Source organism: Alligator sinensis, unplaced genomic scaffold (assembly GCF_000455745.1).
Source record: "Alligator sinensis unplaced genomic scaffold, ASM45574v1 scaffold1635_1, whole genome shotgun sequence".
Lineage (NCBI taxonomy): Eukaryota > Metazoa > Chordata > Crocodylia > Alligatoridae > Alligator > Alligator sinensis.
This window is the reverse complement of record NW_005843352.1, coordinates 124,284-137,600: the sequence shown is the minus strand read 5'-3', so window position 1 is coordinate 137,600 and position 13,317 is coordinate 124,284. Positions and strand designations below refer to the sequence as shown.

Here is a 13,317-nt window from a genome sequence, read left to right as displayed (position 1 = left end):
CCGAGCAGGAACTGGTGCTGGGGTCATATCACCCCAGCCAAATATCTGTCCAGCCTCCTCTTGAAGACCCCCCCAAGGTAGGAGAGAGCACCACCTCTCTTGGGAGCCCATTTCAGAGCCTGGCAGCCCTAACCGTAGAGTAAAACTGCATCATAGACTGTGTGCAGCATGGTCCATGGGTAACAGGCCATATCATGACCTGACCTGAGCTTGACCTATATAGTAATGACATAAATTAAGCATACGTTGTAGACCGCGATAAAGTGCACTTTGGTGTAGCGCCAAAGGATAACCAGATATGGAAAACTCTGTATTAAGTATATAATTGTGGTTGAACTGTGCAACTTCAGGCATCTCTGAAGCTCAGCGAAAAAGAGAAACCAAATCAGTTCAAGTCCCCAAGAAAACAGAAAAGCCTGACCAGTAGACCTGCTTTTTTCCCTTGAATCCAAGGCTACATAAATACTGTCTTTATTAATACAAATGAGTCTATTGCTATTGTGCATCCTAAGAAAGTTTTTGAGTTGTGACCAGAATAGTCTCACTGGTCATGAGTCTCACTCTCAGTCCCAGTTAAAATTTAAAGTAACGGCACGTGGCCTGAGGAGGTGCCATGGACCATGGTAGTGCATGCAACCCTTGCTGGTGTGGCCCCCTGGCTGCTTAGAAGTTAGAAGTTGGATGACCCTGGTCTACAGGCTGGTACTAACCAACAACGCAAGGCATGACACGGTGTAATGGCCTTTCCCAGAGGTAAATGTTTCATGTTCACCAGGAGTCTGAAGTGTGCTGGCAATATTAATTAGAAGAGTTAAGATCTAATGTCTGCTCTTCAGTTGTACAAAGAAGCAAGCTGGGAAAGGAGATCACAGTGCGTGAGGGAGGTGTGTTCTCTGTGCTGCATGCAAGCACATACAGGCCTGCGGCTGTGTCATCGCTGTGGTATTGTGTTGCAGAAGACATGTAGCTGCAGGTTCCCAAGATGTGGTGGCGTCAGCCCAATTACCTTTCTGCTCTCCGAAGAGAAGCCAGATGCAGTCAGCACTGCCAGTTGAAATGGAGGCCTTTTCAGCTCTTCCCTCATGCTTTTGCTCATGTACATTCATTTCAGATGGTCATGTCTCCACAAGCAAGTGGGTATCAGAAAGCCAGGGTAGCTAGGAAGAGCTGTTTCCAAAATGTGTCAATGCTTACAGTTTCTTATCACAGTAAATTGGTCCCTTTACCCACTCCCTGCTTGGCTCACTGACAGTGGCTAGTCAGCAGGCTTTATTTCCAAAAGGGATTACTGCTTTCTCTAGCAGCTGCAGCAGAGATATTCAAAATACAACTGTCATTGGAAATGACAGAGAAGGCAGAGACTTAGAGACTCTTTACTTTACTAATCCCCAATATAATCTGTGTTCAGAAGCATCAATAAGTAAATAGTCTTCTTTAGATTCATTGCTATTGAATCAATCTTTATATTACCGGCAGGCATCCACCATTTCCTCTGGCTACGCTAACATCTGAATGAGTAGGAGATTTCTCATTCGTCGTCTCCTTGCAGCCAGTCATAGGTTTTTCATATATAACATAATATGTCTGATATGTGTAATATAATGTATATAATACATGTGATAAGTAATATAAAAGAGGCACTTATTATCTGTTCACACAGGAAATACAGAAATGAAACATGTTTCCAAGTTATTGCATTCGTGTCACATGCTGCATATGGATGTTTCCATCACTTATGACACCCCCAGCCCTTCCTTGTATCCGAACCCCACAGCTTAATTATGTCTGTGGTTTCAAATAAAAACTACACCCCAATGTCCTGTACAAGTGGACTTGTACCTCCATAGACTGAGGCATAGCCTGGGGCCTGATCCTGCATTCCTTAATCATTCACTAATCCTGTTCCAGTCAAAAGGTTAGGGTGCACTGTACAGAGGTAAGGTATTTAAGACTGTTGAAGAGAGTTTGACTTGATGCCCCTCTGAACAGTACCAAATGAGAACACATTCAATAGACTCAGATGTTGCCAAACTGTAAGTAGCAGCTTGCAATAAGTCACCACTGAATGAAAATGCCTTATGGGATTCTGCACTGATCGTGCCCAAGCCAGGCACTACTCAGCATCTTTGTTTGTCTTTGCAAAGTCTGCGTAGTCATTGCTTGAACATTTGTGGATCACATAAAGATTGAGGGAGTGGTATGATGTGGGTAGGGCAGGGTGATTGGAATTTCTTGGTAATCTGGACCCACTCAAACAACCTACATTACATACAGACTAATACAACTGTTTATATACATAGGAGGAAAGAATGAAAGCCACACCTACAGAAGTGGGAAGTGGTGAGCAAAAAGAACATAATGGTAACAGTGGACAAACAATGCTGAAATAAAGACGACCTCTTACAACCCTTGGTATTATATGCAAAAAAGTCTGGAGACGATGTGGAAAAGAGGCATAAAAGTGACGTGAGGACTGGAGAAAAATGCCTTAGTGAGAGATTTAAAGAGCTCAATCTGTTTAATTTATCGGAAAGAAAATAGGGAAGCGACTTGATTACAGCAAGAAAGTAGATTGAATTATTAGCATTGGCAATTTACCGATAAATTGCATATTTGAAAGATTGCCTGGACATGGACTGTACACAAAGAGTTTAGGAGCTGACTGCTTGTATTTGTGCCCAGTCTCCTAACATCTCCCTATCATTTGGACCTACCCAAACCAGCCAAAAACAAGGACAATAAACGGTGTCACTGGAAGTGACCCATGACTAGAGTCCCATGAAGGGATCCCATCCCTGAACAATTCCATAAGCAAACGTTGTCTATGATATCCAAAAATGCATTCCAAATCTAATCAGAGATGTCCATCTGTTTCTGTAACCTATAAAGTGTCTGTTTGCAAGATACCATGCAAGTAGCAAAGAACATTGGTAAGCTCTGCTGTGTAGGGCAAATTTATCTTGGCCATGGCCAAGGAAGAACTAGGTTTGTAAATATTTGACTCACAGAAACGGGGAACTGGCTAAGCCAGCCAATAAGAAACACTGAGAACAAAGGTGCATCTATACCCTTTTGGGACTTAGTTGCCTAATTCCTGGGCTTATCATTTCTCAGGCTTCACAACCCTGTACTCTCACTCCTTGATTCAGACATTTCTTTAAAAACCAAGGTGGGGTCAGGCCTTTCAACGTGTCAGGAGGAAGCAGAGCTACCAACCACTCCATGCATCAGTTAGAACGTACTCCCAAATGTGGGAAACCAAGCTGCGTCTGTCTGAGAGGGTTTGAACCGACCTCTCGTATAGCCAGGTAGCTTTTCAATTCTTGTTACCTGGGCACAGGGACAGGGGAGCCACAGGGCCTCCAAAATCCCATAATGCTCACCCCTACCTCTTTCACAAGGAAGGGAGGAAGAATGGCATGAGTAGTCTGTCGGGCTGACTCCCACTGGGTCTCACTCCTGACAACTGTTGAGTCCCATTCCCTGGTCCCAGCCATTCTGGTATTTGAGGGCCTGGCACTACTCCCCAGTCCCAACCTCCCTGGTGATGCAGAGAGGAGAGGGAGAGGGGATGGCAAGTCCAAATCCCAGGGTTAGGGAGGTAGGCACTGGCAGTCCTCACTGCCCCGCTGACAAACACCTTCTGGCTGGAGAGATTAGACATGTTCCAGCTGGGCAGGTGCTACAGGGGCTCTACATATGTCCTCCAGCTGAAATGATGATTTAAAAAATTTTTTTGAAGTCTATTGCATTGGGAATCTTTCAAAAGTTGCTTTTGGCTGCACCTGTAGGCAACTAAGTCCCTATTGTGAATGAAGTCCTTAGCAGCAGAGCCCACTAAAAGAATAAATCACTAACTATTTATGTTAGCTAAGGACATCTTAGCTGAAGGGTGGAAATTTGTGTTAAGAAATGTCACTTAATCTGGGCTTTCCAAGTGTGTGCAAGTTATTAGTGTGGAGTTGGCAGAACATGATTTCATCACAAGCATCTGTTGCAATTATTTCAGGTTGAGATGTGCTTCCTTTGGGCCTCATCTGCTCCCCGTGAAACCAATGATTTGTAGACAGAGTACAACTGACCATTTAACAGTATGGGTATAAAGATGGAGAAGCTGCATGACTAACTTCAGACAGGAACAGTTTGGAAGCTGGGGCACGCTGGGTTTATTCTGACAACAGTGATTAGACCAGACAGTTTTTCAAAAGCATTTTCAAAGCATTTCTCCAAACTAATATTAAACTTTCTTACAAGAAATTCCACTGGGCAAAGGCATTATTTGCTGGAGCTGAACATACTGCACATTCCAGCTGTACCACTGACCTAAAACAGGTATAAAACTAGATTAAACAGGATTTCTGACTGCAGGATGAATGAGATAGATCACTCCACTGACTCTGGCCCAGGTGCTAGAGTAGACATTGCTGGAGAGCAATCGACTTTGTATTATTTTTCAATGCTGCTACTTTTCAAAAGTTTCTATGGCAGGAGAAACCAAACAACAACAACCCAAAGGACAAAGATCAAGAAATACCATGACTTTTATTGATTTCAAAATTTCCAGTGAAGCAAATACATACAGTATAGAAAAACAACTCTGGCACATTATTCTCACTCATCTATACCTTACAGAATATATTCTATAGCTATAGGCTATTTGGTTACAGAGATGGTGATAAAATGGTGGTAAGGTAACAGAGAAATAAAGCAGCCTAGATGGCTTTTAAATTGTCCACAATGCATCTGAAATTCCGGGGCTGGAAGATAGTGGCTGACTCTTCCCTCTATTAGGATTTTACAGTACACAAAAGAAAGCACTTGTCGGAAAATAGAAGCAACTCTTGAGCTAAGCATAGGACACAACCAGGTGTGGTACATCTATATATGACTTATATTCTATGCTAGCAGGGCAAGGGGTGGAGGTGGGGGGGGGCCACCTTTTTGGCATCTGTACCACAAATTAGCCCCACACCCTCCCTGAGTGCCACTCTGATCCCCTTCCCTTGCCTGATCAGCTTCTCTGGATTTTCTCCTTGCCTTATGTTCCCTACCTGATCTATTGTTCTGCTTTCTGCTCCCTGCCTGATCTCCTGCTCTGCCTTCTGCTCCTTGTCCAGTCTGCTGCTTTGCTGTCCCCTCCATGACCTGCCGCATGCCACACAGAAACTTCTCATGCCACTTGTGGGAAGCTTGCTGCAGGTTGGCCATCCCCGTTCTAGGCAGACACTAAATTCTTACTTCTATATGCGGTAGAGTTCAAGGTGGCGATGAGCAACAGCCCAGTAAATCTCCGTTCCTTTACCACCAATACAACACAAACAGGAGCACAGGCTGTGTACGGCAGGCCTGCTCTCATCAGTATTATTTGAGGATATGATAAAAACTCTTTTTAGCATGCAAAAAAACAAAATCCTAGGCTCAAAATACACTTATACTGTTGTTGAAGAAGTTGTCACACAAATATTTTTAGGCAGACAAGGTTCTTTGGGTGAATCTGATATCTTTTATTAGACCAACTTAGTCTAATAAAAGATATCAGATTCACTCAAAGAACTTGTCTGCCTGTGTCCTTAGACCAACACGGCTACAACCAACACCCCCGTAAATATTTTAAAATATTCTTTTAAGAACCAGTGTCACTCTAAGCAGTGCAGGTTTTTGATTTAAAGGTAGACATGTCTTTTCACATGGCAAAGTAAATCACTAAACTCCTCTTTCACTGAACAACTTCTTCCAAAGGGTCTGATTCTCTTTTCACCTACTAATTTAACACCAGGGCTACTCCACTGATTTCTAGAGTGAATCCAGGTTTACCCTAAGGTGGCTGAGAGGAGAATGCCCTTTATTATCACTGAATTTTACAGGCAAATTCTAGTTGTGCAATAGCTTTGAGGTAATTGTGTGGTTCCTGATTGTACAACATGATGTGTTTGTTGCTGTAGAGCACACTAATCTCCTGATTTGGCTATCTTCTAAATTGCGTGATGTAATAATGAACCACACCTTATACGGTTATCTCTTCTGGAGTTATTTGTTGACCTTGGCTTAAAACTCTCCAGTAAAATTAACAGAATTTATGCCAGTGATGTAAATGTTCTTTTGACTTTAAGAATTAACCATAAGGCACTTGAAAAGAATATAATTAGCAGGCCATTTTCATTTAGTTACCACTATTTATGCCTTACCCTCTAAAGCAATACTCAAAATGTAGTTGTTCCATAAAGTAATGATGGTTTCAAATAAAGGCACAGCATGCAATTAACTGCAAAATTATAATGAACTCCCCTTGGCATTACATCATTAGGCTTTCTCCATTAATTTTAAAGCAAAGATGTTATGCTCAAATGCATAAATTGTAAGTGCACAGTTGCTCAGATTGCCCATGCAAGTGAAATGATTGTACAAACAAACTAGGAAACGGACAGGATGAAAAATTACACTCAATACACCCTTATTCCAAAAGTATAGTATCTTGTACATAAGCACTGGAACAGACATTTGGCTACTTAGACAGACCAGGATGGTTTAGTCAGGGATAAGCCTGCCTTGTGCAGGGGTTGGACTAGATGACCTCATTGGGTACCTTCCAGCCCTACGTTCCTATATTCCTAAAACAAAATTTGGCAGACAAACTCTTGTGTTCTGTTAAAAACATCTCGAACCATATATATCAGTAGTTTAATATCTGAGCGGTATGGCAAGGTCAAGATCCCAGATCAAAATTCCCCAGCTGCAGCTAGGCTTAAATGCTCCTGAGTGTGGGACCATATGCATTTGTTAATGTTCAGCAGTCCAATTCAGGAAAGCTTATTTCTTCCTCTACCTCTCTTAAGCAAATATCCTCGCCTAGAAGTTAGTGAGGAAGCAGACTTTGCCCCTCAACATGCAAATTGTTAAAAGATCTTCTGCTTCTCCAGTGAAAATTAACTGAATAACCCTCTCCATCATACCAAACAGGGCCAACCTTTTTGGCAGGCGTTCTACTCCCTGCTTCCTGCCCTGTGCTTTCTGCCTGATCTGCTGCTCTCCTTTCTGCTCCCTGGCCTATCTGCCACCAGGCTGCCAGCTCCCTCTTTGATCTGCTGCGTGCCACTCACAGAGGCTGCTATTAGGGCTGTGTTAAGCTTCAGTTGGTGATTTGATTTGGAAGAGATTCAGCCCAATTCAGTGGGCAAATCTCCGAATCCGAATCAAATCAGGGGAGCAATTTAAAGGTTCGAATCGATTCAAAGCTCTCCGAATCTTTGGTGATTTGGGCAGTCCCCAGTGGCTGCAGCAGGCAGCTTCAGCCACTCTGAGCTGGGAAGTACTAGGGGCAGGGGAGGGAGGGTTGGAGGAGGGGGGAGGAGACCATGGGGGGACCCCTGCCAGCCCCCCTGACCTCACTCGCTCTCCCAGCCCCACTGACCCCTGCCAACTCCCCCAGCCCCGCCACAGTTGCCCTGCCCACCCCAGCTCCCTGTACTTTAAAGAAAAGCCCCAGTGCTCACTGGGTGCTGCCAGGTGGGGGGTGATTTGGCAGCAGCTGAATCTCCAAATCAGATTCAGTTGAACAGAACCAGGACAGTGATTCGAATCACCAGATCGAATCACTGTCCCCCGAATCGGCCGAATCTGAATCCAAAGCAAATACTAGCTGCTTCGCACAGGCCTAGCTGCCATGCCACTTGTGGCACCCATGCTGCAGGTTGGCCACCCCTGCATTTTACCATTCCTTTCTTGCATTTGTGCCTTGGCTGAATAGTCATACTTCATACCAATACAAGAAGGTGCAATTTCTAAATTATCTATCTCTCTGCTCAGACCTAGAGAACAGCCAGACCAGGGCAAATGTAAACTCTTTGAGGAAGATTATCAGTTCATGCAAATTTACTGACATTAATTTAAGCTGACGGAGTCGGTCTGATTTCCACCAGCTGAAGAGCTGGCTCTGTCCTTTTGCCTCCAAACTGTAGCCCCCCCCCCCAAACAAAACAAAACAAAACAAAACAAAACAAAAAACAACAACCAAAAAAACACCCAACAAACCCTTGCATTGTTTCCCTTTCTTGGCTCATTTCCATAGTGCTTGTTTTCAGCAAGTCCCACTCAACCCCAGAATTTATAAAATGCCTGTGCTCCATCAGAGTTGCACCATGCAACAGTATTGCATGTAAGACAATTAGCACATATGTACTCAATAAGTTCATCAATCCTTTCCCCAAGGGAGACATGCTTCCAAAAAAGCCTGGGGAGAGATCTTTTTGAAAAAGAGCAAGACAGAACCATCTGTTTGATCTGTTAAATGACTTAAGAATAAATCAAATGATTGATAGGGAATTTAGGTTTCCTCTGCCACTTCAGCCAGCCTTTGTAGAACAGGATGAGTTGAAGATGCTCTTGGGGCTAGAAAATACTTCATAATATATTTCCTAATGTAGCTTTTTTCAATGTTTAAAACCATTTTAATAACAATATGCTATGTTGGTTTCTAATCAGTCACAGTCATAAAAATGCTACCTTTCTCCCCTTTCAAGCCACACTCAAACTTCACAGCAGCTGTGGGAAATAACTGCATTTATCTGTGTGCATCTGAGCTTATCAAATGTCATGCTTGGCCTGCTACAGGGATGAGATGGCAGCTGACTATAATAACATTTTTAGAGCTGGGTATAATTGTTGTGATGTTCAACACGGTTTGTGTCCCCAATGTCTTCCATGAATTATTTATATTGTTCTGTAACATACAGTTGATGAGAATTTTTAACGACTGTGATTTAAGGGATACTTTTCAGATATGAATTTGCTTCTTGAGATTTAGAAATCACGTGACCTACGACAGCCAATACCTAATAAATCTGACTAATGAAAGCTGACTTGAGAAAGAGTCAAAAGCAGAGAGAGAAGCCCATGTCCACAAAGGTTAGAAATCACCAGCCATCTAAAATAGGAGCATTGTGTTGTGAATCTGTCTACAGTGGTCATCTACAATGGAATAAATGCATAGCATGGTAGTTTTGTATATTTGGGTAAAAATGGGTTGTGACAAGGGTTTGAGAAAGCAGTGGTTAGTGCATATATAGCATGAGGTTTTCAGAAACTCCTGAGAGGGTTAGGTACACACCTCCCAATGATTTACAATAGAATTTGTGGGGACTAACCCCCCTAGGAAACCCTCTGGAAAAGTCCACTTGTGTGTGTCTGGATGTGGGTGGATGGGTATGGAGATATATGAATGTGTGCACATACACGAACAGAAACACACACAAGCTTTGACATCAAGAAATTTTAAACTGAAAACTCCCCTCCCCACCCCACCCCCTCTAAGAAATGAAGAAAATGCTTTAAAATATCAGTATCGTCCACATAAAATTTTCGTACTTAGTTATCTTTACAGGTGAGCTTAACTCTAGAAACACTGTATATCTTTAATGTCCTGCCTAATCCCTCGTGGATTGGATCTTCCCAGACATGAACCAATGATAAACCCTGAAAATGAAAGAAAACATTAATCCTTTCAAACTGACTCTTTCACATTCAGAAATCTTAACATCATTTGTCTGTGTTAAAACCGTAAGTTCATTTAATTGCTACTACACTCCCCTGCCTACGTGTACATTATGACTGTGAGCGGAGGTGATCATGTTAGTCAATATAGGTGCAATTCCCCAATGTGCAACCGCAGCTAGTTGACTCTTGCATCTTTTTGGCCCTATAGGAGGGCTGGGCTGGCAGCCAACAAGATGTTTATCCACAAAGGGCATCCACGGACTGGAGCTGATTACTAATTTACCTAATTTTTAGCTGCACACACCCCAAGCAGGCCCAATATTTAAGAGGTGGTGCTGATCACCCCACACTTCCATTCATTTCAGTTACAGATACAGACAATTAGCACGTCTGAAATACAGTTTAGTGAACATCTAAAAACATCAACTTTAACCTTTCTATCTGCGTTATGCAGACGACGTGATTTCTTAGTTTTTACCTATCCAACCGGGTTTTTCAGAGATTTGCTTAAAGATTCATAAGACTTTTCAAAGATTTGTTTAAAGGTTCAGAAAGTGATTAGACCTGCTAAGAGCCATAACAAGTATTGGGAATAATTCTGTAATATTCGCAAGGTCTAACTGACATGACTCATGGTCCAAGAATGAACATGTTTCTGGATGGATATCTTTGCATCTGGAACAGAAGATGTCTTTGTCTAGTAACTTCATTTTGTAAATTGACATTTAATAATACATTTTCTAGTTGGCAAAAAAGATTGAAACCACAGATGTGCTGTCCTGTTTGAAGAGATGAGGCTTCATTGGTCTATCACATTTGGTGAGTAATGTGTTTGGCACTGTACAAATACAGGAGGCAAAATTCCTGCCCCGTAGAGTTCATCTCTGAATATATTGCTAGACCCCTGGGAACAGCCTCTAGTGCTCACCATCTGCAGAGCAGCAGATGTAGAGATATGACATTGCGGATGAGGTCAAGGCACCATCTTGCCGGTCCTTGAATACTGCAAATACTCCAACATTGACAATCCCATTCTCTCACCTGCAGCTTCATCTTCTGCTGGAGGTCTCTAAAATCTGGAGGACAGGGTCCTGAAAGTGGTCGAAGCTAAGGATCCCATCATGTTCTTATCAAATCCTTGCTGCAGAAGGAGGTATGAAAAATATGCCAAATGCTGTTAGTGCAGGTGGAATCCAAATCAGTATCTACTGTCATCAATCATAAGTCATTCTTGTCCTGCCTCAAAGCTCTGCCTGCACTCCACAAGTTAGCTCCATACATCCTTCACAGAAACACTTGGTCATGCTGCATGGCCCCTGTACAACCTTGGGCCTGCACAGAGTTGTGTGATATTTATGTCATGTAAATAAATCGTACGTATTGCTGGAATGAGTCTTTCCTACATTGTCTTCCCACTTCTCATAGCAGGACCTTACCATTCCTTGAGGAGAAAGCATTCCTTCCTATGCTAGAAAAAGGGAAATGAGCATGCATGTTTGTTGCATATATATATACCATGACCGCATGTGGGATATGCAAGAGGAGCTCAGTCTTGCCAAAATGGAGGTGGATTAACTTGCCATCCTAAAATGGCTGAAGTAAGGTCATGTGCAGCGATATAAAAGAAAATTACTTTTATTCTAAAAATTATGTTCATTTACAATCCACAGGTAGCAGCATCTGCTGTCTGAAAGTTACCTTTCTACTTAGTCACTCCATTTATTTCTCTTGTTGCTGCCAGCTTTCCTTGGTGTGGGCAAGGAGAACCTTGGTTTGGTCAAAGAGGACTGTTTAGAGGCTAGTCCATTGTACATGGGCTTCCAGAAATTGCAGGTTCGGGGATTCTGCTAAGGAAGCTGGGAACAAGACAATTCCTGGGTATATTTCTTGCTATTCTGAAGATTAGTTTAACTCTGACATGGAAAGGTGGTTGCAGAGCAAGTCTCTGGACAAGCAGAAGAAAGGGAGAAGGGAGAAAAAAAAGCCTTGACGTTGTATCTATCAGTCGACTTCCATTAACTCATGTGAGGTAGAGTCCCCATGACCAGCTTCTGCCACTTACACTTGCTTTGGACAAGATGTTGGAGTTGCTCCTAACGTGTACCAGCGTACACGGAAGGAGGGCCAGGTCTGGATGTCTAAGGACAATAAGAGTGACCTTCTATTCTTTCCTAGTTGTCTGAGTGGCCATTTTTTGGCACTTGTACAACCAGAGTTATTCTATTCCCTAACTCATGGGCCTGCACATGGACAACTACAGGCTGCTACTACGTTGCACAGACAGAGCATACTCAGTAGTGGCTATAGCATGTACACATGTGGCCCTTGTGGAAGGACAGCAGCCGTAAACACTTAAAAATGGAGTTAGCCCTAACCTGTGACAGCCAGACTTAGACTGAAGAACAGTAAAGGGGTGTCCATCTGTCCCCTTCCTCCCAGCTCACTGGCACTCATTTGGAAAGCTGGAGGTCTCGAGTTCTTGCTATCGGGATCCTGAGGGGGTTTGCACTAGGGAATCTCAGACTTTCCAGTAAAGTACTCCAACCATCACACCATGGGCCAGCCTTTATCTAGCCCCCTCTTTGGTACTCTTTTTGAAGCTGAGCCTCTAATATAGTCATTAGAAAAAATGGATGGAGGGCTGTGCAGGGGGGAAGCTTCTGCCATATTGCAGGCAAGGGAGCCATGCCCCTTCCTCCTCCCCATCCTTTCCAGCCCAGTAAATACCTCACCTCTGCCTTCCCAAGTGTGTGTCCTAGTCATGTAGCTATTTGGGGTAAAAGATGAGCAGCGTCTCTGTCTCTGTCAGCTCTGGTGGTGTGAGCCTGAATAATTACTTAGTTATCCATAGATGCCCAAGAATGGAATTTCCCTGGACACGTAAATGCCAAAATGCCCTGGGCAAGTCCAGCTCTATATGAGTCTATTAGCTGTAAAATAGGAAAAAAAAAATGTTCTTACCTGTTTGAGCACACTCTGCAGCTCCCTATTTGACCAAAGGTCACTCAGTAGGAGACGAGCAGCCTCAGCGGCTTTTGGGCAGGAGCTGGAAGGATGAAAGGAACCCACTGACTTTTGGCTGGACAGAGACCAGCAACTCTCACAACCCAAGCACTATCCACAAAGAAGGACACGTGTGATGTCTGCAGGGGATGAGCTAGCCATGCTGAAAATTATTCAACCAAGACCTTGTGCACTGCCTTGAAGAGATCATTTGGCACCCAGCTGTTGGTATGCAAAGTGGGTAAGCACAAAGGAAGGAGGGGAGTTGGGCTGTGGCCCAGATGAATGGGACTGCACTAAGCTAAAGAGACATTCCTGAGGTGTGGAATTGAAAGGACCAGAAAACAGGAAGGAAATTGGACAGTATCATTGCTGGGTTTATGCAGAAGTGGGCTGATTGGATTACTCAGTAGTGCACTTACAGGAATAACCCTGTATACCACAGCACCAGCCTTTCTTTCTGCCAGGAGAGCAATACCATTTCTCTGACTCAAAGAAAACTGCTGCTGCCTTCTAACAGAAGATGTGTGGGGTCAACTAGGCCTCCAGCTGGCTGCTGCAGTCCCCTGAACTGTCCAGTGGAAATGCAGGAGCTATGACTTGAATAAAAATAGCAACAATAATACGTGGTAATCATGAAATCCTTACTCAGCAAATGGTAACGGGGGTTTGCCCTGCTAAAAACTGGATTGCATCTTCCTATGACTTTGGGTCATAACTGGATCAGAGCTTCACTGCCTATTCTTATCACTATGACTGGCCAAATATAAATGCTGGCATTGGCGATGCATAGGGGGTGCACGCGGGTTCACATGCACCCCCTGA

At 43.4% G+C, this 13,317-nt stretch overlaps 1 protein-coding gene across 2 annotated transcripts in view; it reads right to left on the bottom strand.

The window, feature by feature from the left end:
- Window positions 1-7,638: 7,638 nt before the first annotated feature.
- Window positions 7,639-13,317, bottom strand: part of PKP1 (plakophilin 1) — a 53,733-nt gene continuing 48,054 nt past the window's right edge. For both annotated transcript variants that reach the window (XM_006038426.2, XM_025194941.1), the window contains exons 12-14: window positions 12,451-12,535; window positions 10,531-10,630; window positions 7,639-9,468 (exon numbers count right to left, since the gene is read on the bottom strand). In XM_006038426.2, the coding sequence (XP_006038488.1) occupies window positions 10,559-10,630; window positions 12,451-12,535 (157 nt within the window). In that variant the 3' untranslated portion in view covers window positions 7,639-9,468; window positions 10,531-10,558. The remainder of the gene's footprint in view (window positions 9,469-10,530; window positions 10,631-12,450; window positions 12,536-13,317) is intronic.